Genomic DNA, 25,658 nt, shown 5'->3' with positions numbered 1-25,658 from the left:
CATAAACCTTAGAGGAACCACTAGAAAGTAATACAAAAGGGCACAGCTAAAAATCCAACAGAGAAAATAAAATGAAATACTAAAAGCCTCAACTAACATAAAAGAAGGGAGAAGATGAACAGAGGAAAAAGTAGATGAAAAATAGAAAACAAAGGGGAGTATGGTAAAGACAACCACACCAATACTTTCAGTTGAAAGGCAGAGATTATCAAGCTAGGGGGGGAAATAAGCAAGACCCAACTTTATGCTGCTTGTAGGAAGTATAGTTTAAGTGTAAAGACATAGAAAGTTTGAAAAATAAAAGTGTGGTGAAACATACCATGCAAGTAGCAAGCATAAGAAAGCTGTATGACTATAGTATTATCAGAGCTAAGTAGGCTTCAAGACAAAGAGTATTTCCAAAGAAAAATATGGACATTTCATAATGATAAAAGATCAATTCAAGAGGTGATATGAAATCTCAAATGTGTATGTACCTACTAATAGCACTTCCAATTACATCAACCAAAAACTGACCAGAGCTGAACGGAGAAATATAAAAGGATACAATGATAGCTGGAGATTTTAACACTTTTCGCTCATTTGAAATGTGTAGATCTGTTAACCAACTTGACTTAATTAACATTTATAGAACCCAAGAACGGCAGAATGTTAAAAAAAATAGACCATACACTGGGACGTACAGTGAGTCTCTGTACATTTCAAAATATTAATACCTTACAGGTTTTCATTCAATTCAAAATCAATATCAATCCATGACAGAAAGAATCTCAGGATACTAGGAATAGTTTGACCAAAATGAAATTAATCATAAATAGCAAATCCCCATATTTAGGAATTGACAAATGCACTTCTAAATGTAAAAAAAAAAAAAAAGAAAGGAAATTAAAAAATGCTTTTAATTGGATGGGCTTCCCAGATGGCTCACTGGTAAAGAATCCGCCTGCCAATGCAGTAGATGCAGGTTCGATCCCTGGGTTGGGAAGATCCCCTGGAGAAGGAAATGACAACCCACTCCAGTATTCTTGCCTGGGAAATCCCATGGACAGAGGAGCATGGCAGGCTACAGTCCATGGTATTGCAAAGAGTCAGACATGACTGAAGCCACTTAGCACACACTGGGCATTTATCTGCACTTAGACTTGTTTTGGGGCTTCTCAGGTGGCACTAGTGCAAAAGAGTTGGACACGACATAGCGACTAAATAACAACGATGAAAATAAAACATCACAAACTGTGGGGTCATGCTGAAGTTGGACTTAATAAAAATGTGTAGTTTTAAATACCTATTTCAGAAAAGAAAAAAGATTTAAAATCAATGTTCTAAGTTTCTACCTTAAGAAAATAGAAAAAGATGAGCAAATTAAATCCAGAATAACAGAAGCAAAATCTATTTCATTGATTCCCTTTCTTTTACTAATTTATTCATTTATCTTATTGTTTCATAGAAACACTGAGAAGAACAATAGAGAAAATTAACAAAGTCAGAAGTTGGTTCATTGAAAAGGTTGATAAAATTGATAAAACTTAGCAAGCTTGGCTCATCAAGAAAAAAAGAAAACACAATAGCCAATAACAGGAATGAAAAATGTGATATCACTACAGATTGTACAGACATTAAAAAGGGGAATAAATGGATATTATCAACAACTTTATGGCAATAAATTCAACAGTGTAAATGGAATGGACAAATTTATTGAAAAAAACAGTTTGCCTTAACACAAAAAGAAATGGAAAATATGAAGGCCATATCTACTTAAAGAAATTGAATTCATGATTTAAAATGTTCCCACAAAGAAACTCTAGGCCAAATGGGTTCACTGATGAATAGATATGTCAGGAATAAATATAACACCAATCTTATACAAAGTCTTAGAGGAAACAGAGAAGGGTATAAGTTCCAACTGATTTGATGTGAGTATAATTCTGATATAGAAATCAAAACTATTATAAGAAAAGAGGATAGGCCAACATCCTTCATGAATACAAATGCAAAAAAATCTGACAAAATATTAGCAAATCTGTTCCAGCAATATGTTAAAAAAATAATAGACCAAGTGAGGTTTATTTCAATAAGACAAAGTTAGCTCAACATTAAAAACCCAGTCAATATATTTCTTCACATTAACAGAAAAAAGGGGAGGGAAACCATATGACAACATCATAATAGATTCAGAAAAGAAGTTGACAAGATTCAACTCTTCTCTTTGTCAGTCAGTCGTGTCCAACTCTCTGCAACCCCATGGACTGCAGCACACGAGGCCTCCCTGTCCATCACCAAGCCCTGGAGTTCACTCAAACTCATGGCCATTGAGTTGGTGATGCCATCCAACCATCTCATCCTCTATTGTCCCCTTCTCCTCCTGCCTTCAATCTTTCCCAGCATCAGGGTCTTTTCAAATGAGTCAGCTCTTCGCATGAGGTGGCCAAAGTATTGGAGTTTCAGCTTCAACATCAGTCCTTCCAATGAACATTCAGGACTGATTTCCTTTAGGATGGACTGGTTAGATCTTCTTGCAGTCCAAGGGACTCAAGAGTCTTCTCCAACACCACAGTTCAAAAGCATCTCTTCTTTGGTGCTCAGCTTTCTTTATAGTCTAACTCTCACATCCATACATGACTACTCGAAAAACCAGAGCCTTGACTAGATGGACCTTTGTTGACAAAGTAATGTCTCTGCTTTTTAATATGCTGTCTAGGTTGGTCATAACTTTCCTTCTAAGGAGTAGGTGTCTTTTAATTTCATGGCTGTAGTCACCATCTGCAGTGATTGTGGAGCCCCCAAACTAAAGTCAGCCACTGTTTTCACTGTTTCCCCATCTATTTCCCATGAAGTGATGGGACCAGATGCCATGATCTTCGTTTTCTGAATGTTGAGCTTTAAGCCAACTTTTTCACTCTCCTCTTTCACTTTCATCAAGAGGCTCTTTGGCTCCTCTTCACTTTCTGCCCTAAAGGTGGTGTCATCTGCATATCTGAGGTTATTGAGATTTCTCCCAGCAATCTTGATTCCAGCTTGTGCTTCTTCCAGCCCAGCGTTTCTCATGATGTACTCTGGATATAAGTTAAATAAGCAGGGTGACAATATACAGCCTTGATGTACTCCTTTTCCTATTTGGAACCAGTCTGTTGTTCCACGTCCAGTTCTAATTGTTGCTTCCTAACCAGCATACAGGTTTCTCAGGAGGCAGGTCAGGTGGTCTGATATTCCCATTTCTTGAAGAATTTTCCACAGTTTATTGTGATCCACACAGTCAAAGGCTTCGGCATAGTCAATAAAGCAAAAGTAGATGTTTTTCTGGAACTCTCTTGCTTTTTGGATGATCCAGCGGATGTTGGCAATTTGATCTCTGGTTCCTCTGCCTTTTCTAAAACCAGTTTGAACATCTGGAAGTTCACGGTTCACGTATTGTTGAAGCCTGGCTTGGAGAATTTTGAGCATTACTTTACTAGCATGTGAGATGAGTGCAATTGTGGGGTAGTTTGAGCATTCTTTGGCATTGCCTTTCTTTGGGATTGGAATGAACACTGACCTTTTCCAGTCCTGTGGCTACTGCTGAGTTTTTCAAATTTGCTGACATATTGAGTGCAGCACTTTCACAGCATCATCTTTCAAGATTTGAAATAGCTCAGCTGGAATTCCATCACCTCCACTAGCTTTGTTCATAGTGATGCTTCCTAAGGCCCACTTGACTTCACATTCCGGGATGTCTGGCTCTAGGTGAGTGATCACACCATTGTGATTATCTGGGTCATGAAGACCTTTTCTGTACAGTTCTTCGGTATATTCTTGCCACCTCTTAATATCTTCTGCTTCTGTTAGGTGCATACCATTTCTGCCATTAATTGTGCCCATCTTTGCATGAAATGTTCCCTTGGTATCTCTAATTTTCTTGACAAGATTCAACATCCACCCACAAAAGATGAGAATAAGGGCCAAATGAGATGATGCACTCCAAAGTGTTCAGTAAACTGAAAGATGCTGTATAAACGGAAAGTTTTTTTAGTTTCATCCCTCTGCTGTACACCCTGAGATTTATAGCTTCCTTTCTGACAAGGATTTCATGGGACCTGGACAACACACTTTCCAACTATTCAATAAATGCCCTCAGAATGAGAGTCAATCGGCATGCACAGCAGAGCATGGTAGAATAATAAAGTAATAACACTGCCTCTGGTACTTGAGTGCTTACTGAGTGCTGGGCTCTGAGTAAGGTTCTCATCATGTATTGTATTTTATCCTCACAGCAAATCTAAGGAAAGTACTAATATTTTTCTCTGCCTTATAAGTGAGAGAATGAGGATTAGGACATAAATACCTTGCTCAAGGTCGCACATGTAGTTGGTGACAGAATTAGGAATCCAGCCAGGCTTACACTAGAGCTTCAGGTTTTAAACCCTACCCTGCCTTGCTGTCTCTAGCCTAATTTGGGAAGAGGCCCGTAGCTTTGGCTTCTTCCCTCTTGGTCTTCCAGGGAAGTGTGACTTTGGTCTCATGTTCCTTTTTCTGCATTCTGAGCATTATGTTAACACTGCATTAATTGGAAAAAAAAAAAAAAACCTACCGTCTTTAACTGTATTAACTTTAAAAATTCTTAATTAGCATTTTAAATTATAAAATAATGCACATTTACATTTAAAATATTAAAACCATGAGAATGAGTATAAGGTAAACCACATTTTTTCCCTTCCTTACAACTCCCCAGTCACATTCCCTGGACCAAACCACTCTCAATGGAATCTACATTATTCTTCCAGAAATTTTGTGTGTGCACACATTCTTAAAGTAAGATGATGGGTTATCTGTATATGTAACTTGCTTGTTTAACAATAAAAAAAGCTTGGAGGCTTTGCATAACAATACATAAAAGTTACCTCATTCTTTTAAAAATATACATAATATCCCATTGAATGGCTATACCTTAATGTATTTCACTAGGCCCCTATGGATGAATATTTAGTTTTTTTCCCCCATTTTTGAAATATTACCAAAAGGCTGCAGTGAGCAATTTTGTACATACATCTTATGCATATGTATTATGCATAAGTATACATATGCATATAGTATGCATATATATACACAGTATATATATAAATACTATCATATTTATATAGGAAAAATTCAAAAAAGCAGAGTTGCTGAGTTGAGAGGTATATGCATTTGAAATTTTGGCAGGTATTGCCAATTAACCCTGCATGAGTTGGCATGCCCACAATAGTGTATGATAGTACCTGTTAGCCTTTATCTTTGTTGTTGTTTAGTCGCTAAGTCATGTCGTATTCTTTGTGACCCTAGTGGAAGCACACCAGGGTTCCCTGTCCTTCACCAACTCCTGGAGTTTGCTCAAACTTGCCCATTGAGTCGGTGATGCCATCCAACCATCTCATCCTCTGTTGCCTCCTTCTCCTCCTGCCCTCCATCTTTCCCAGCATCAGGTTCTTTTTCCAGTGGGTCGGCTTTCTGCATCAGGTGGTCAAAGTATTGGAGCTTCAGCATCAGGATTTCCAATGAATAATTCAGGGTTGATTTCTTTTAGGACTGACTGATTTGATCTCCTTGCTATCCAAGGAACTCTCACCTAGTGTTTCAAAATTTTGAAATCACCTTTAACCATACTTATTGAGCACCTTCTGGGTACTTTAGACACTGCGCTAGGCTCAGGGATTTGAAATGCAGTCAGTGAAGCTGGAGAAAGATTTGTTGGTAAATTACTGTTCCTTTGGGACTAAGAGCTTTTACCCTTTTAGAAACGGAAACTGCAAGCTGGTGAGGTATTTAGTTTCAATTTAGCTTAATGGAAACCTGTTAGGGAGTTTTAAAATAAGGACCAAGACAACTGAAATGGTGAACAAAATCTCCTGGGGCCCCAGGAAGGAGGATGCAGTGTCTGTGGGTTTGCATGCTTCAGACAGCTGCTCTTTCCAGAAAAGAACACATTTCACCAAGGAACTCTTGGGTGGGCATGTGAGCTGCTGAAGACTTGTAGTCATCCCTGGGGCAAGTGCTTCCTAGTAAGCAAAGGAACAGACAGATCCTGCATGGCTAGGCAGAGCAGGATGTATAAGTGGGAATAATAATACTACCAACAGTCCTTTATTGGGCACAGACTCTGGCCAGGCACTGCAATTTACATTTTATGTACATTGACTCATTGAATCCTTATAACTATGGGCTATGGTTGCCTTCAGAGGGCATTGGTATGATGCCCATTTAAGAGATAAGGATACTGAGAAGACAAGTAACTTGCCTAGCAGATGGCAGAGAAGGGACTCGAACCAGGTATGGTTGACTTCAAAGGCCATATTTGGGCCCCATGGGTATATCTGATCACATACTTGTTTTTAAAATAATATCTTCATAATAGGGAGCAGTTTAAGAAGTTTTGATCTCCTGACTTACCCCTGAAATATATTCAGGGACAGCTGGATTGCTTACACTGTGCAGTATGTCGTGTATCAAAACAAGTCTGCATGCATGCTAACTTGCTTCAGTCATATGCAATTCTTTGTGACCCTATGCTCCTCTGTCCATAGGATTCTCCAGGCAAGAATACTGGAGTAGGTTGCCATGCCCTCCTCCAGGGGATCTTCCTGACCCAGAGCTAGAATGCCTCTTATGTCTCCTGCATTGGCAGGGGGGTTCTTTACCACTAGTGCCACCTGAGAAGCCCCAAAACAAGTCTAAGTGCAGATAAATGCCCAGTGTATGCTAAGTGGCTTCAGTCATGTCTGACTCTTTGCAATACCATGGACTGTAGCCTGCCATGCTCCTCTGTCCATGGAATTCTCCAGGCAAGAATACTGGAGTGGATTGCCATGCCCTCCTCCAGGAGATCTTCCCTACCCAGGAGAAGAACCCGTGTCAGATCTCCTGCACTGGCAGGCAAGTTACCACTAGCGCCACCTGGGAAGCCCCAAGTGCCCAGTAGGTGGCAATAATAATCATCTGTTACACTGAATTTTCTTTTTCAAAGCATGCTTCCGTGGCTGTGGCAGGAAAAGAGTTGGAGATGTGATGGATGCCATGTTAGGGATTTGGGGATTCCACTCGTGGATGACGGGGAGCCCTTAGAGGCTTTAAAGTAGAAGAGTGATCAAATTTACATTTTAAGAAGATTACTTATAGTGATTAAGAGTTTGGGAACATGTTCATGTTCAGCTCTGGGTCAGTTGCTTCATCTTGCTATGCCTCAGGGTCCTCATCTGTAAAACTCCTGTTTTACAGATTTTAATGATGTTATAATCCTTCCCCATAGGATGGTTATGAAGATTAAACGAGATCATGTACATAAATTGCTTAGTAAATGGTTGGCTCAGGGTCAGTGCTCAATAGCTGAAAATGGTGATAGATATAATTCTGAGAGTGGAGAGAAAGTGGAGTTAGGGTAATCAAATGCAGTTTGGCTAGAGGGAGTAAGGATTTGAATTAAAGGGGGATATGAATGGAGAGGATAATTATAAAAGATATTAAAGTGATAGAATTGTTAGACTTAGAAATAAGATGCCAGTAAAAGGATGAGGGAAAGACAGGTAACTGATGGCTCCCAGTTTCCAACCTGGGTGCTTGAATGGTCGTACACTTGAGTGAGATAGGAAATACCAGAGGAGATGGAAGTTTGGAGTGGAAAAAAAAGATGATGGTTGGGGTATAAAAAGAACACAATGAGGTTGATTTTTAAGATAATGACTATGAGTACTCTGTCACAAATTTGAAAATCTAAGCTTTGTCATTTGAGCTTCAAGACAAAGAAGAAGATGAATCCGTGGGTGGGCATAAGAGCACCCAGGAGAATGTGTAGAAACAGAAGACTAGGGGGTCAAGCAGCCATTCCCGGAGGGGTCAAGGATATTGAGAAAGAACTATTGGGGGTGGAGAAGTTTCTAGATGGAGCGAGGGAGCCCTCAGCAATGTCAGGTCCTGCAAGAGAACTGAGAACTAGGCAGTGGAGTCATTACCAGTTACTGCCCTCAGGATGCTCACACTAATATCTCTTAACAGTGAAAATAGGAAAGTGCTTTACTATGAAGGAATTCGCTGGGACATCTGTTATCCCATTGATCATCAGGGTTACTCTGATCGCCCTGGTGGCCTGCGGGGGCACCACTCCCTCATGGGCTCCTCCCTTGACTGCACAGAATGACTGAAATGCCGCATCCAAGAGTAGAGGGTCTTCTTTGGGCAGTGTTTTAGAATGGGGGATCTCCCTTGCTGGAATCTCCTAGCTGCCTCTGGTGTGCACTGCACTATTATGCTTCTTTTCATAATTCTGTCCCCTTTTGCAGAACAAAACCTGGAGACAACAGAGTATCTATTTGAAGTTACATTTCGTCCTTCATTTCTCCACAGCCAACGCTAATGGTGGTGATGTGAGGCAGGGCAGATCCTTGCCCAGAGTGCAGACAGAAAGAATAGAGGGAGGTAGGAGAAAGGTCCAGATTAGATGATGGAACTGGCAGGGGCTAGCTGGGTAGGGTTTTGTTAGGCCAAGATAGTGGGAGCCGAGATAGGGCTTTCTGGGTGGTGCAAGTGGTAAAGAACCCGCCTGTCGATGCCGGAGATGTAACGGACGCAGGTTTGATTCCTGGGTCCGGAAGATCCCCTGAAGAAGGAAATGGCAACCCATTCCAGTATTCTTGCCTGGGAAATCCTGTGGACAAAGGAGCCTAGCAGGCTACAGTCCATGGGGTCGCAGAGTCGGTCACAACTTAGCATGCGTGCACAGAGCGGGAACAGGGAGGGAGAAGGAGAAGGTGGCGTTCTTGGCAGAAGGAATGGTGAAAGCAAAGGTGCAGAAGCGGGAAAGCAGAGGCCAAGCTCAGGGAATGTGAGTACCTTGCTGGCGTGCATCTCAGAGTGGTGGGAGAGCAGGCTGGGCCAGAGACACGCGGTTGCGTGATAGAGTTCCGAGGGCCAAACGAGGGACTTTGGGCTGTCTTCTTCTGTGGTTTGACAGCTTCTGGGAGGAACCCTCAAAAACCTTTCAGGAATTCAGGCTTGTCTGTCTCAGACTTCTCCTTCTGGAAGACCAACTGCCCAAGGTGGCGGCCTGACATTCAATCTCCTTTGTCATGGTTGGGAAGTCAGGGTTGTAGCTGATTTCATTGGCCTGTATTGCATTTATTATAGTGTGGCTTTTACAGTGTGTTAATTGAAATATTTCCAACTGCCAAAAACAATTACACTCAAATTGCCTTGTCAGTTCTTTTATTGCCAGATAAATGTTTTACAGACATATTTACGGGGGGCAATGGTAACTGGATCTCGTTTCCTATTTAGGGCTGGCAGCCTGGGGTGGGGTTGGCTCTCCAGTGCTCTGTTGTGGGCCAGAAAACTGTTGGACATTGTGGCGCTTCCATCTCATTACCTTAGGGATCAGAGGATCTTCAAAGGAAAGCCGCTTTCTGGCTCATGTGGCTTAGCCTCAGAGGAGGGTTCCCATCCCTGGAAACCTAGACGACCTGGCAGAAATCTGAATCCTGCTGCTGCCCTCCTAGCAACAATCCCTGCCTAAGCCAGGACATGCACTTCTCACCCTCTGGAATCCCCTCCCCATCCACCATCAAAGCCTCTCCACAGCCCCTGCCATGGAAGAGTTGCGAGAGTCCTTCCCGTCTAACCCCCTCACTTTGCATTTGGGAAACTAGGACCCAGAGACCTGCTGTAAGATCACTCAGGTGGTCAGCGAGAGCTGGGAGCCAAGGTCTCTGCCTTCACCAACATGTGCCCTTTGGTTTCTTGACTGCCTTGCCCCCTCCTTCAAGGCCTAGACCTGCTTCTTCCAAGCTTAACACTCCCCAACACACACATCTCCAGTCTCCACCGATCTCCTTTCTTGCTCCATCACCTGAAACAACTATTTGTTCAGTGTCTATACTGCAGGGTTTTGTTTTATTTCTTTGTTGGAGCATTTTATAGTTTCTGTTATTGTTCTGCTCTTGCCATTTCACATGCCATTTTCCTCTTCTGGACAGCCTTTCTGAAAAACATTTTCTCCACTTGGATAACCCATACTTGTCTTTTGATATTGAGCTGAGATATAGCCACCTCAGTGAGGCTTTCTTGTGCACCCAGGCTGGGTAGGTGTTTCCATGCACGAGCACCCTGGGCATGTGTCTCTACTGCTGGCACAGAGCAGACTTTCAAGAGAACATGCTGAGTGAATGAGTGAGTAAATAATGAGCACTGATCACATGCTTCTGTCCTCCATGGACCTGAGAAACAGGGATAGGGACCTCATCTCTCTTCATCTTTGTCTCACTGCCTAGGTTAGTCCTTGACAAATGAGTAGGTGCTCAACAAATGTTTATCTAGTTGAATCCAGCATGCCACTCTTGGGGCTTCCCTGGTGGTCCAGTGGTTAAGAATCCGCCTGCCAGTGCAGAGGACACGAATTCAATTCCTGGTCTGGGAAGATCCCACATGCCACACGGCAACTAAACCCGTGTGCCCCAATTACTGAGCCTGTGTGCCACAACTACTGAAGCCTGTGTGCACCAAATCACATGCTCTCCAACTAGAAAAAGCCCACATGCAGCAACGAAGACCCAGCATAGCCAAAAATAAAAAAATAAATAAATAGATAATTTTTTTAAGAAGCATGCTACTCTTGGGAACATAAAATTTTAGCATGCTAGAACTGGAAGGTCATCATATCCAATCTTATGCATCTTACGGTAGATGAGAAAATAGGCTTCAAGAGGAGAAACATTTTCCCAGGGTCATGATTACTAAGGGGTTTGATGGCATTCATTCATATATTCAATACGTGTTTTGAACACCTGCTATATTCTGAGACAGCAGTGTACGAAGCAGAGTACCCAAACCTTCATCATAAACAACTGTTTATAAATGTATTCTGCCCTCAGAATCCCCTTAATGCCTGGCACAGAGATGAGCACTTAGTATATGCTTTTAAAAAATGTTTGTTGAGCTAACTGCAGGTAAGAAATGCCAGGCAGTAAGTTACCCAGGTGCTCTTCAGGGATCAGTCTCACTGATGCTGGAATCAGGTTGCCTCAGATATAGGGCCTCCTTGGCTGGGCACCTGTTGTCAATGAGAAGACTGTCTGTGAGATTTGAGGAAGCTCAGTGTCGCTTGTCTTTGAGGTCCTTGGGCAGAAGCCCCCCTGTAATTCTCTTTCTGATATTCCTATGGAGAGTCACTTATGACTTATCTTCTGTTTCTGTTCTTTTTTCAGAGCATCGCCATGGGCAGAGGAGCCAGAAAGAGAGTAAGTGCTGAGACCACGCAGCTTCTCAGCAAAAAGCTAATAGCATTTCTTCTGTTGAAATATTAGTTATAACTTTTTAAATAAAAGCAAAAAGAACGTTAAAATCATCCTTAAACCTATCACTCCGGGAAACCTCTTAGTTAACATGTAATGCTATATCTTCCAGATATTTCTATGCACATATAAAAATTACATGTATTTATTTGTAACTGGAGTCAAACTGTATGTTCTTTTACAACCTGCTTTTTACATACTATTTAGAGTACTTTCCATTGTCAATAAATATACTTTCATAGAATCACTTTAAATTAATGCACACTATTTTACCTTATGTTCATTAAGGCCATTCCATAATTTTGTTCAACCATGCCCCATTGTTGGACATTTAAATATTTCCTCTTTTTCACTATTATGAACAACCCTCCAACAAACATTCATGCATTTAAATCTTTAGGCCTATCCTTATTTTTTTCTTAATATAAATTCCTATAACATAGAAATTTGAGTCAAAGAGTACAAATAATATGTTGGCCAAAAAGATAGTTCAAGTTTTTCCTTAACATCTTATGGAAAAGCCCAAACAAACATTTTGGCCAACTCAATACTTATTAGGCTTTTGAAAAATATTTCCAAATTGCTTTTTAGAAAGGTTGTACTAATTTACAAGTGCCCATTTTCCCACAGCCTCGCCAACATTAGATATTGGTTTTGTCTGTTTGGCTTTCTTTGGTTTTAGTTTTAGACAGTTTTTTTGGTTTCATTTTGTTTTGTTTGCTTGCTTGCTTGTTTTTTGTGTTCAGAATGTACTGGTTAGGATGGTTTCCCATCCGTCTGGATTTAGGGTGCTTTTAGTGCTGTCTTTGTCTGAAGGCACATCCTTCTGTAAGCTTTGCAGTTCCTCCTGTAGGCTGGCTGAAGACAGTAGAGCAACACACGAAACTATTGTTTGTGCGTGTTGGCTAAAGACAGAGGTGATTTTATAGATTCCTGGGCATTTCACATCCATGAAGTAGGAATTGGGGCTCTACACCAGGCGCTTCTTCTTGTGTCTCCTCTTCTGGACAGGGATGAAGGAGATCCTCTGTGTGTTCTCGTGGGGAAGCAGTCACTGCCCTTCACCAATTTAATAATGAAAAAAATTGCATTGTTTTGTTTTGCATGTCTTTGATTGCTAGTGAGGGTGAATATTTTTTAATATGTCATGGGCCACTGTGGCAAGGTATTAAACTATCTATCAGGGAAGGGGAAAACTTCTAGTTATTGATTTTTTCTGCTTCAAGGCTTTGATAAGGACTATGAGGCTTCAAGTTACAAAGTACTGGGAGTATTTCTGTAACAATAACCTTAAGGTGGCAAACTAGAAGGTAAAATGTGAATGAGAGTTGAAGTAGCTTAAAGAATGGCTGGGGGCCTTTTCACAGCTCGTCCCGGCTATTAGCTTCCAGGCTGCATGGGAAGCGGTAAGAAGGAGCCGGTTCTGGTCTCGCTCCTGGGGCCAAGGACCCAGCACAGTATTCCAGCTAAGCCCAGACCCTCAGGCCTGAGGTGGCCATGATCTTCCAAGCAATGCGAACTCCGGTCTAAGCAATTCCTCTGGATCCTTGCATGAGTGCTGTCTTGTATGCTTTATGTTCTGTGTCTTGGGGCAGAGCTTGGCTTCTGGGAGGATGGTGAATGAAAGGGCTTCCTACAGTGCTGCTTGCTTGTCTAAGCAGATAAGGCTCTTGTTTCTCATGGGAGGTTTTTGTCCAGGATGAAGACTCAGGGACTGAAGTAGGGGAAGGGACAGATGAATGGGTGCAGTCCAAAGCCACAGTTAAACCCCCTGACCAACTGGACTTGACTGATGCGGTAAGTGAGCAGCATCTTACTCCCACCCCTTCCACCACCTCCAGCCTTGGAGATGGACTCTGCGCAGAACCTAGGTTGCCAGATGTCTGCTTACATCCCAGGGTACCTTCAGAGGGGGTGAGGGCCTCTACATTTGACCCTCTTGGTGTTTCTCTCCCTCAGGAGCTGAAGGAGGAGTTCACCCGGATTCTGACGGCCAACAACCCACATGCACCCCAGAACATTGTCAGGTACAGCTTCAAAGTAAGTCATCCTCTCTAGGGTAGAGGCCTCTGGTGCTCCTTGGCTTGGTGACTTGCTATGTTGCAAAAGCCCCTCAGCTCTTTTTTAAAAAGTTAATTTTGGCTGTGCCGGGTCTTTGTTGCTGCCTGCAGGCTTTCTCTAGTTGCAGCAAGGGAGAACTACTCTCGAGTTGCGGTGTGCGGGCTTCTCATTGCAGTGGCTTCTCTTGTTGCAGAGCACGGGATCTAGGGCAAAGGCTTCAGTAATTATGGCGCATGTGCTCAGTAGTTGTGGCTCACTGGCTTAGTTACTCCACAGCGTGTGGGATCTTCCTGGTCAAGGGATCAAACCCATGTCCCCCTGCATTGGCAGGCACGTTCTTAACCACTGGACCACCAGGGAAGTCCTGCCTCTCAGTTCTTGCAGAGATCACCTTTAAAGTGAATTCGCTGGCTGAAACTGAGATTTTATGTGGAGTTTTCTAGAGATTTTTGAAATTTCTTTATGAATCTTCCTTCAGTCTCACTAATTACATTGTCTTAATTGCCCTGCAGAGCCACTCTTTTCAAGAATCCTGAAGTGAATAATTTGGTAGGAAAAGTACTTTTCCAATGTATGTAATGTGTTAGTCACTAACATCAATCATTGGGTCTCCAGAAGCCAGTGTGGCAGTGTCAGGCCCTATATTAGAACTTTTACATAGGATATCTCATTAATCCTCAGGTTTTTTGCTATAGGAACAATTTTTAACTTCATTTTATGGAAACCAAGAGTAAACAGATAAATTATAAAAGTCACATAGCCAGGATTCAAAGCAAAATTTGAACTAGTTTGATTGACTCTAAAGGAGAAGGCAATGGCACCCCACTCCAGTACTCTGGCCTGGAAAATCCCATGGATGGAGGAGCCTGGTAGGCTGCAGTCCATGGAGTTGTGAAGAGTCCGACACGACTGAGTGACTTCTCTTTCACTTTTCACTTTCATGCATTGGAGAAGGAAATGGCAACCCACTCCAGTGTTCTTGCCTGGAGAATCCCAGGGATGGGGAAGCCTGGTGGGCTGCCGTCTATGGGGTCGCACAGAGTTGGACACAACTGAAGTAAGTGACTTAGCAGCAGCAGCAGCAGCAAAGCAACATTACACCGCTTCTTTAAAAAAAAATGGTATGTATACATACACACGTACAGATACAGAGTTTTGACTATATAAAAGAAATCTAGAAACCCATGGTACTAGCTTCAAAAGATTTTTTTGTTGTTGTTGCTTTTTGCTTCAAAAGATTTGAAAGAGCAATGAATATACAATGGAAACTAAACCTCCTTCTCCTGTCCTTTTCCTTGATGGCACACTATGAGCAATTTCTTTCTCTTTTTTAAAAACAGTTTTATTGAGATATAATATTTACATACTATAGAATAACCCCATTTAAAAGTGTACAATTCAATGGCTTTTTGTATATTTACAGATTATGCAACTATCACCACAAGCAACTCTAGAACATTTTCATTTTCCCCCAAAGAAACCCCATACCTCTTAGTTGCCACTCCCTAGTTTCCCATTTCTTCCAGCCTTAGGCAACCACTAATCCCTTTTTCAGCTTTAGAGATTTGCCTCTTCTGGACATTTCATACAAGAGAAATCAAATAATATGTCATCTTTTGCGACTGACTTCTTTCATTTAGCGTACTGTTTTCAAGGTTCCTTCATGCTGTAATATGTCCCAGTGCTTTATTTCTTTTTATTGACAAATAATATTCAATCGTATGACTATATCATATTTAATTTACTCAATTGGATGTCCATCAATTGATGGACTTTTGGATTGTTTCTGCTTCTTGGCTATTATGAACAATGCTGTTATGAACGTTCATATACCAGCTTTTGTGAATTTTTCTGTGAACACGCTGCTTTTTATTCAAGATTGAGTAGGCACCCCCTCCACAAAGAGGTGGGACAAATTCAGGTGTATTTCTTGAGAGGTCCCACTCATGAGTTGTGCTCATGGTGTCCCTCAGGCAGCCTGTTAAGAGGCAGGGGGTAGGTGGCAGAGAGAAGCTGCCTCACGTCCCTGAGCTTATGCTGGAGTGCAGCATGCTCTATGAGCTCCTGTTCTTTTGACCTCTGAAAGAGGATCTCTTTGGGACTCAGTGGGAGGCATGCTACAGGCAGAGGGTTGGTGTCAATGTACCTCTCTTGCCCTCTTGGAAGCCCAGTTATTAGAAGAGATTCCTGTGAGTCAGCTGCCAGCTGGGTAGCCGTGGGCTCCCAAGCAGGCTCACCTCCTCCAACTTTCTAACAGCCTCCCAGGCCTGCCTGGCATTCCTCCCACAGAGGTGGCCTCCAAGTCCTTCCCTGAGATCTAAGAGCTTTAGGTCTCCAAAGCTATTACTTTCCCTTGAAGTGCTGGCCAGGGGAGGCAGAGTGTTCAGATCTAAGCATGCCTCTCCTCCTTGCAGAAGCAATGGAATCTGAATTCCATCCCTAAATTGAAGAGGAAGGTCCTAGTCACTACTGGGGACAGGATGAGGTGACATCTTAAATGACAACTATATGGATAATTTATTCCCATGGACATCTCCATTGTCAAAATAATAGCTAATATTTTTACTGAGCACTTATTATGTGTCAGACACTCTGTTTTGAGTGCCTGATAGAGTGCTTTCATTATTTTCAATACTTAACTATCCTGCAAACTACTCATTCTCATTTTGCAGATGAAGAAATTAAGGCTTAGAGTGGCTAAGCCTAAGATCATGCAGGTAATAGGGAGCAAAATCAAGATTTGGATCCAATTCTGCCCATATCCACAGACCATGCTCTTGAGCACTGCACTGTCCCATCTCCCCATCCATCTGTGTTACTGAGAGAGGAAGAGCTTTATGGTGACTTTCAAAGGCAGAATGTCCCATTCTGTGTGCAGAAATAGTGATTCTTTCTGTTCTCCAGGGATAGGTGGGCCTGGTACCAGCCCATGGGTTGGTTTCCTCTGTGGTGAGTTCATCTCAGTGTGCCATACAAAGGTAACACTTTTCTGTATGACTTGAAAAGGGCTGGGGACTTCCCTTGTAGGTCCAGTGGTTAAGAATCTGCCTGCCAATGCAGGAGACACGAATTCAGTTCCGGGAGGATCGCATGTGCCTCAGAGCAACTAAGCCTGTGTGACATAAGTACTGAGCCCATGCTCTAGAGCCCACGAGCCACAACTGCTAAAGCCCATGATCCCACAGCCCGTGCTCCACAGTAAAAGAAGACATCCACACACCACAGGAGAAACCCATGAACCACCACTGGAGAACGCCCCCACGCAGGAACGAAGACCCAGCGCAGCCAAAAATCAGTGAGATAAGATACATAAAGGAATGAACCCCTGCTCTCAAACTTTAGGGCTAGGATGCTGACCACTAAGGAGGTAGCCTAGAGGATCCAGACTATAAGCTTTATAAAAGCAGGGACCATATCTGCTTTTGCTAAGCTTTGTATCTCTAGAACCTAGAAAATACTTGGCACATTGTGTCTATTCAAAAATTATTTGTTGACGAATGAATGAACAAGGTTGCCTGTGCTTTAATAGTAGCCATGTTTCTCGTTTGCCATGTGACTTGACAGGTGCCAAGCAAGCCCCAATCTTTTCTACATTTTTGTGATCCTCTTAAGGGATGGGGGACATGGTGTCTCTGAGGATCTATCCAGCCCTGGCATCCACTAAATAGAGTGGAGAAAAGGCCAGGTCAGGTGTGTTTGTTGACTATGTGTGACCTCTCTGAGTTCTGGTAAGGGAGGCAAAATAGAATCTCTTGACATGGATGAAGGAATCAGTGACAGGTCAATTCAGAGTTACTCAGAGTTGGAAGAATGTATTTTAAAATATGTCTTTGACAGCACATGTAAAATAATGAAATTAGACCATTCTCGAATACCATATACAAAAATAAACGTAAAAAGGATTAAATACTTAAATGTAAGACTGGAAACTATAAAACTCCTAGAGGAAAGCATGGGCAGAGCACCCTGACATAAACTGTAGCAACATGTTTTGGATCTGTTTCTTAAAGCAAAGGAAATAAAAGCAAAAAGAAACAAATGGGACCTAATTAAACGGTTACCTAATTAAATGGTTACCTTTGCAGAGCAAAGATATCGGTTGATAAAACAAAAAGACAACCTACTAAATGGGAGAAAATACTTGCAAATGATATGACTGATAAGGAGTTAACTTCCAAAATATACAAACAGTTCATATAACTCAACATAAAAAACAACAACAACAACAAACAACCTGATGGGCAGAAGACCTGATTAGACATCTTTCCAAAGAGGACATGCGGATGGCCAGCATGCACATGAAAGGATACTCACCATCACTCAACATCAGGGCAATGCAAATCTAAACCACAATGAGATATCACCTCACACCTGTCAGAAAGGCTATCATCAAAAGACCACAAATAACAAATGTTGGTGAGGATGCATACACTGTTGATGGGAATGTAAACTGATGCAGACACTATGGAAAACAACATAAAGGTTTCTGACAAAAACTAGAAATAGAACTACTATGTGACCCAGCAGTTCCACTCTGGGTATATATCTGAGAAAAACAGAAACATTACTTCAGAAAGATACATGCGCCCCAGTGTTCATAGCAGCACTATTTATAATTACCAAGATATGTAAGTAATCTATGTGTCATCAACAGATGAATGGATAAAGATGTGGTGCATATATATATAATGGAAAACTACTCATAAAAATAAAATTTTGCCATTAGCAGCAACATGGATGGACTTGGAGGGTATTATACTAAATGAAATAACTCAGATAAAGACAAGTACTGTATATCACTTATATGTGGAATCTAAAAAACACAATGAACTAATGAATTAACAAAAAGAAGCAAACTCACAGATACAGAGAACAAACCTAGTAGTTTCTAGTGGGGAGAGGGAAGGTGAGAGGGTAGTATAGGAGCAGGGGTGTAAGAGGTATAAACTATTAGGTACTAAATATAAAATAAGCTACAAGGATATACTGTACAACACAGGAATATAGCCAATATTTTACAATAACTATTATTGGACAACAACAAAAATTGGAATATAACCTTTAAAATTGTGAATCATTATATTGCACACCTGGAACTTACATAATATTGTATTGGGTTGGCCAAAAGTTTATTGGGATTTTTCTGTGAGGTGTTATGAAAAAATCCAAACAAACTTTTTGGCCAACTCAATACAACAGCTATACTTTAATAAAATTTTAAAAGGAAAGCAAAAAAAGTCTTAACAAGAACTTAAAAACAACCACAACTTCATTTGTTTTCTCTTCTTGAAACTGGAATGCAGTGAAAACTTCAGGTTAACTGAGGATTTAGTAAGTGATAATTCTGTTAGCAGATGGACCATCTCAGGCCTTTCGAGTGAAGGCAGACTGTATTTTGATGCCAGCCCTTTGGGGACCCCTGGTCTGATACAGCCCCTTTCTTCCCAGGAAGGCACATACAAGCTCATTGGCTTTGTGGACCAGCTGGCAGTTCACTTCACCCAGGTCGGGAACCTGATTCCCAAAGACTCAGATGAAGGGCGGCGGCAGCACTACCGTGATGAGTTAGCAGCCGGTAAGCCCCTGGGTCAACCTGAGGCTGCAGCCCAGAGCCCGGTCCCCTTTCTCTGGTCACTGTAGGGAGGAGGTGGCTAAGCCAGAACACTGCAAAGCCTCTTCCTTTCTAACAGCTGGCTCTCCTGGGGAGGTCTGGGAGAACCCTGGGGCAGGTGAGGTCTGAAAGACAGAAACCAAGAAGGCCTTGCTCTGCCAGGGGATAGGGGAGTGTGTGGGACTTTGGGCTCAACAGCAATATCCCACCAAGGTTCTCAGGAGTCCACCAAGGTGGTGATTTCAGAAACAGAAATCCTGGAAGAAGAAGAAGAGCCCAAGGAAGCTGAAGCTGGGAGTCAAACAGATGTGCCTATAGTCGAGGTTCAGTATAATATTGCTGTCCATCCCACCCCTTCCCTGGAGGAGGGAATGGCAACCTACTCCAGTATTCTTGCCTGGAAAATCCCATGGACAGAGGAGCCTGGCAGGCTTCAGTCCATGGGATCACAAAGAGTCAGACACGACTGAGTATGCACTTGCCCACCCCTTACGGTTCCAGCTTTGTCTGGAGGCTTTAAGGACACTCGAGGGGTGGGGACTGAAGGTGAGAAGTGAAGAGGCCACAGGTGCCAAGACCTCTGGCATCATCCTTCCCTCACACTCCCATCCTACCCCCAGACACAACTTCTCCCCACTCCCCACCCCACACCACCTTCTTCTCACAGCTCAGTCCTGGTCCTATGGGCCTTTTCTTTTCCTCTCAGGCATCTGAGAAAGTGACTGAAGAAGAATTGATGACTCCTAAGCAGCCCAAGGAGCGAAAGCTCACCAACAAGTTCAACTTCAGTGAGAGGGCCTCACAGACCTTCAATAACCCTCTCCGGGTAAAGCAACCCTCCACCCAGCCCCTTTGCCTCGAAGCTCCACACTGTCCATAGTAGGGAAGAAGCAGGCCTGACCCCAACCCCTGCAGCCCTCAGCCTGGCAGGTGACAGGGCAGATGGAACCGTTTCGCTCTCCAAGGAGAGCTGGGAGCATGTGTTCATGTCCCTATGAGTCATCCAGGCAGGAGTTCAGAGGGAGTAACAAGGAAGCTGGATTCCTCTATCAAGAGACTGAAACCTGAATTGGGCCTCAAAGCTGAGGTCAGAGTTTGGGGAAGGTAGAGGAGATGAGAGTGTGCCGGGGAGATAAGACTAGAAGCCAGTTTGACTGAAGCTGATTGTCTCTTTGATACACTGGCTGGTATTTCCCTGGCTCATAAATATGGAGGAACCTGCTGCTACTTCTGCTAAGTCGCTTCAGTCGTGTCTAACTCTGTGCGACCCCATGGGCTGCAGCCTACCAGGCTCCTCTGTCCATGGGATTTTCCAGGCAAGAGTGCTGGAGTGGGTTTCCATTGCCTTCTCCTATAACTGCATAGTGATACACCAATTCAACTTACTGCTATGGGGGAAAAACACCATTTAATGAGAAATGAAGACAAAGCACAAACCCGACTAAGGGCACACACTCTGTGGACCGCAGCACGGCTATGACCAGAGCAAGTGGGGGGACGGGGGAGGGGAGATGGATGGGTAAACTACAGCCTCGGGGGGCAGAGGAACCTGAGTACGGGCTGAAGGCACCTGTCAGGGTTTCAGGTGAGAGACTCACATATGTAAGGCAGTGTTCTACACAAGTCAATCTGGGAGGAGGGCAGATATTTACAAAGGAAATACAAGCAAAAAGAAACAAATGGGACCTAGGTAAACTTAAAAGTTTTTGCACAGCAAAGAAAACCATTGATGAAATGAAAAGACAACAGGGTGGGTTTTTGGCAGCTCCTAACCACCCTCTGTAGTAGACAAGTTTATTGGCATTTAGTATATTCACCTTGTTATTCAACCTTCACCACCATCTATTTCTAGAACCTTTTCATTTTCCCAAACTGAAACTGTACTGTTAAAGACTAACTCCTCAACAATCCACCTTCCCCCAACCCCCGTCCTCTGGGGCTACTCCCATTCTACTTTCTGTCTCTATTCATGGGATCACAAAGAGTCAGACACGACTGAGCGACTGAACTGAACTGAACTGAACTGAACTGAACCACCCTCTGTAGTCCCTGTGCTGACACTGAATAATCTGGATGAGACATGATGAGGGGTGGGGGGCAGGGAGGTGCACTCGCCTGGTGAAGCTAGAGACCCCAGCATATGGGAGAAATCATCTTGAGGTGAGGAAGCTTGGCCCAGTGGCTTGCCAGAGGTTGATTGGAGCGTCCGGAGGCTGGCCAAGGCCCGACTTCTTGTAGATCTGTCCATCCCCTACTTGGAGTTCTTCTTGATTGAAACTGTCATAGTCGGGCTTCAGTGGCCCTACTTTCTAGTTTAGGCTTCTTCTGAAGGAGGCTTGCATGAAAAATCTAGGCTTTCACTGCATCAGTTTGTCCTTTGCCCAGGCCACTCTTTACTTCCCCAGTGCTATGTCCCACCCCTCCCTCAGTCCAAGAAAAATGCTTCTCATGTGGCTATACCACTGGGGAAAGAGGCTTTCTGTGGGTCACCTGTTGTCATTGTTCTCTAGGACCGAGAATGTCAGATGGAGCCTCCTCCTAGGACAAACTTTTCAGCCACAGCCAACCAGGTGAGGCCCTGGGCCAGTCTAAAAGCCATCACTCCCCACCCCACCCCCATCCCATATCCTTGTTTTGCTCCCTCAACAACAAGGGAGACTGGTGTGGTCATAGATTCCTCTGGAAGTCTGCTCTCCTCATCCACCTACTTCCTGGCTCCTTGTCCAATCTCTGAACTCCAGGCACATGAGACAGTAGGTCTCTACTCAGAGGGCTCAGAAACAGCCCAGGATAAAACTGTCCAATGGGGACACGGGTATGGTTTCTAGAAGTTCCTCCAAGACGGGAACATGTACATTTCCCAGGAGTCTCTGCAGCCTGTGGCACCTCACAGCTGACTCTGCAGTGTTAGTACTCTGACCCTGCCCTTCCAGCAGCCTTCAATGTTCCTGCAGACCCTCCTTCCCCCTCAAGTCCCATGAGATAACCACACTGATTTGGGCAGGATATGGTGCTAGATAACCTGAGCTCAGTCCCCAACTCTGCTGTTCACACTGTAAGATCCTAGGCAAACCATGTCACTCTTCATGCCTCAGTTTCTTTATTTATCAAATAAGGATGACAAACAGCTTCACAGAGTTGCTGGAGGGCTCTGAGTGAGATAACGGAAGTACAGTGCCGTGTGCAGGACCGGTCCCTGGGGGAATTACTAAAGAGAGGATGTGCCTCTCTGGCCTGCAGGTGGCAGTGACTACTCAGCTCTGGGGAGCACACAGAGCTACCTGGGGCATTTGCCCAGCCCCTGATCCATGTGGCTTCCTCTGCTACTATCCTTGGGCTTCTCTTGCTGTCAGATCCAGTTAGCAGGAATTCCCTTACTTTTGTTTATCTCTTTATGCTGAGAAAGTATGATCAGGGCTGTAGACAACAGGCCTGAGCCAATATGTTTATCCCATCTCTATAGTAGGGGGTCATTTTTTAAATTTCCTAGTTCAGAGTCTCATAAATCACTACGAAAAAGGTGATCTAGCTGATCACTGCCCATTTGTTCTGCCTGGCGGAAGTGGTAGGCTGGAATGATACTGATCTCCTGCTGATAACCGAGCCCCTGGGTTGCAGGGTGGAAAGCCCAGCTTTCAGGGGTGCCCTGAGAGTCCCTTCATTCCTGTCCTAGAGCTGACCATTAGCAGTGAGTGTCACTGAATGCATAATAGCAGTGGGCCAAGTAGAGGATGCTATGAAAGCATGTGACTGGGTTTAGGATCAACTCCTCAAGCCGTAAAGGCTGAAGAGGACCTGGCCAGGTGAAGATTTTGCCCTGAGATGATCCTTCTCACCTTGTCTTTGCCTAGTGGGAGATCTATGATGCCTACATGGAAGAGCTCGAGAAGCAGGAAAAGACTAAAGAGAAGGAGAAGACAAAGACCCCAGTGGCTAAAAAGATGGGGAAAATGGCCATGAGGAAGATGACTTCCATGGAGTCCCAGGTTTGGTGAGGGCTCCCATGGCTCTGTCACAGAGAATGACTGAGTGGGCTCTTGGCTCCTGGGTAGAAGGAAGCCTGGCTGTCTGGTAGGACTTCACAGGCACTTAAGGGCAGGGGGCATGCTAGTGATACTTATGAACAGCCCTTTCCTTGAAGGAAAGTGTGAGGAGAGCTATAACCGCCTCTGGCATTCCACACATTCCTCCCCCTCCCCCACCCCTCACAATTTCTTATAGGTCTGGAGGCTGGCAGGAATTCAGAATTGTTGGGCTAGGGAACAGCGGGAGACATGGATGTTATTAAAAGCTTGATATGCACCTTGGGAGAGCTGGGGAGGCTTCCCAGGGCAGAGTGGCATGTGAGGATAAGGCTCCACCTCCTTGGGCAAAAGCTCATGAGGTTTGGGAGGGAGATTTGCTTTTTGGGCTTCAGTCCTTGGGTTTACTTGCACTCAATTCTTCAGGTCCAGGAGGCAAGTCAGAGCTAATCACAGGTACCGGAGAGTCCAGGCCAATGAGTGGCCACCCTGGGCTGGATTTGCAATGAAGAGCTATGCAGGAGTCATAGTAGAGGTCATGGTTGGGAGCTCACTGTGGAAGTAGCCAGCATAGGTTGGGGTTCATCATGGAAGTTACAATGAAAAGTCACTGCAGGGATGGTCACCACAGGGAGATGCTGAGGAGCCATGTGTGTCCCTTCAATAGAGAGACAGCTGGGTCAGGAGCCAGGGTCCTAATAAGGAGATCAGGATGAGTCTGACCTGCAATGGGGCAGGAAGGACAAGGACCACAGAAAGCTAAGGTCACGTTCAGCACCTTGGAGAGCTCCCACCAGCTCTCAGGGAAGTAGTTCTGCTCCACCCTGGAATCGAAACCAGAGCACACTCTCCCTTTCTCTGAAGTATGCCCACTTCCACTCAATTCCATGCCCAGGATAAAGTCACATTTTAGGGGAGGTTTGAGGGTTCCAGGCCCTGACTTAATAGGAGCTGTCCAGTTGAGTTTCATGTAATCAGAGCAAGTACTTGGTGATCATGACTGTGCTGGTATTGGAACCCTGAGGTGAAAGATAAGTCCTGGCCCTGCATTTGCCTTGTCTGGACCCTTAACCTCTCCTGCACCATTCCCTAGAGTTTAGGGGTTTCAAGGGGGTTACTGGCCTGGGTCAAGATTCACTTGAAGATCCATCAGGGTTTGGCTATGAGCTCTGTACTGGGAGCATGGTTAAAGAAACCTTAACTGCAGTCACCAGGACCCCTGAAGTATAAGAAAGATCCCTTTGATTAAGGCTGAAAATTGTCCTTAGGTCTCAACCCAACCAGAATTGGTGTCTAACACCCTCAGAGAGGCAGGACCGCACCAGGTTCTTCCAGCTTGGCTAACATGAAAAGCTGTGATGTAGGCAGATTCCAGTCCTCTGGACCAAGAAATGCAGTGAAGCAGGATACTGGGGGTATAACATAGCCAGTTAATACTTTAGTATTCTCGGTTGTCATAGAGCACAGCAAATTCCCACTGGCTATCTATCTTATATATGGTAGTGTATATGCTTCCATGAGTGGGAGGGAGGTTCAAGGAGGGGACATATATATATCTATCGGTTCAGTTGCTCAGTCGTGTCTGACTCTCTGCAACCCCATGAATCGCAACATTCCAGGCCTCCTTGTCCATCACCAACTCCCAGAGTTCACTCAAACTCATGTCCATTAAATCAGTGATGCCATCCAGCTGTCTCATCCTCTGTCGTCCCCTTCTCTTCCTGCCCCCAATCCCTCCCAGCATCAGAGTCTTTTCCAGTGAGTCAACTCTTCACATGAGGTGGCCAAAGTACTGGAGTTTCAACTTTAGCATCATTCCTTCCAAAGAACACCCAGGGCTGATCTCCTTTAGGATGGACTGGTTGGATCTCCTTGCAGTCCAAGGAACTCTCAAGAGTCTTCTCCAACACCACACTTCAAAAGTATCAATTCTTCAGTGCTCAGCTTTCTTCACAGTCCAACTCTCACATCCATACATGACCACTGGAAAAACCATAGCCTTGACTAGACGGACCTTTGTTGGCAAAGTAATGTCTCTGCTTTTGAATATGCTATGTAGGTTGGTCATAACTTTCCTTCCAAGCTGATTCATGTTGATGTATGGCAGAAACTAACACATTATTATAAAGCAATTATCCTTCAAATAAAAATAAATAAATTAAAAATAATACTTTAGTAATCTGTTCGGCCTTCCCCCAAAGGAACTGATCTCTAACTGTGGATCCCAAGTACTAGGACAGGCTGTCTATAGACCAGAGTGGAGGTAAGAGTTGCCTTCACCTTTGCTGAGGCTCAGCATGTGAACAAAGTGATACCCCTTTACAGACCTGGATCTGATTAGGTTGGTACAAAGCTCAAAAGTACGGGAGAGGAGAAAGCAGAATAACTTCATGATACCCTGAGGAAGGTCTGCAGTGTTAGATCTCAGGTTTCTGTCTCATTAATAATTTGGGTGAATGTACAGAAATGAATGCAAGCTTTTCTGATCTGAACAATAAGGACAGGAATGGGGGAAAGGGCTCAGAGGCCACAAGTTCAGTTAGAACCAATAAAGAGCCACGTCTGCTCCAGTAGCATAGTTTCCTGAACCACACTCTCTCCTCAGAGCACACCTGGAGCCCTGAGTCTCCCAGGACCAGGCTGGTCATCTGGGGAGGGATGTCTCTCTGTGTGGGGCTC

General features: G+C 43.8%; 1 protein-coding gene and 1 pseudogene across 4 annotated transcripts in view; one reads left to right on the top strand and one right to left on the bottom strand.

The window, feature by feature from the left end:
- DNAI1 (dynein axonemal intermediate chain 1) overlaps positions 1 to 25,658 on the top strand; it is a 69,600-nt gene that overhangs the window by 11,882 nt on the left and 32,060 nt on the right. For all 4 annotated transcript variants that reach the window (XR_011253899.1, XR_011253900.1, XM_069573957.1 and 1 more), the window contains exons 2-9: positions 11,199 to 11,231; positions 12,984 to 13,082; positions 13,245 to 13,325; positions 18,795 to 18,921; positions 19,171 to 19,280; positions 19,664 to 19,783; positions 21,468 to 21,527; positions 22,809 to 22,943. Coding sequence is in view for 2 of the 4 variants with exons in the window: in XM_069573957.1 (XP_069430058.1) it covers positions 11,199 to 11,231; positions 12,984 to 13,082; positions 13,245 to 13,325; positions 18,795 to 18,921; positions 19,171 to 19,280; positions 19,664 to 19,783; positions 21,468 to 21,527; positions 22,809 to 22,943 (765 nt within the window). In the remaining 2 variants the exon portion in view is untranslated. The remainder of the gene's footprint in view (positions 1 to 11,198; positions 11,232 to 12,983; positions 13,083 to 13,244; positions 13,326 to 18,794; positions 18,922 to 19,170; positions 19,281 to 19,663; positions 19,784 to 21,467; positions 21,528 to 22,808; positions 22,944 to 25,658) is intronic.
- Positions 12,080 to 12,237, bottom strand: LOC138434530 (small ribosomal subunit protein eS27-like; annotated as a pseudogene).

This window comes from Ovis canadensis, chromosome 2 (assembly GCF_042477335.2).
Source record: "Ovis canadensis isolate MfBH-ARS-UI-01 breed Bighorn chromosome 2, ARS-UI_OviCan_v2, whole genome shotgun sequence".
Lineage (NCBI taxonomy): Eukaryota > Metazoa > Chordata > Mammalia > Artiodactyla > Bovidae > Ovis > Ovis canadensis.
The sequence above is the reverse complement of the archived record's forward strand: the minus strand, read 5'-3'. Positions and strand labels throughout refer to the sequence as shown.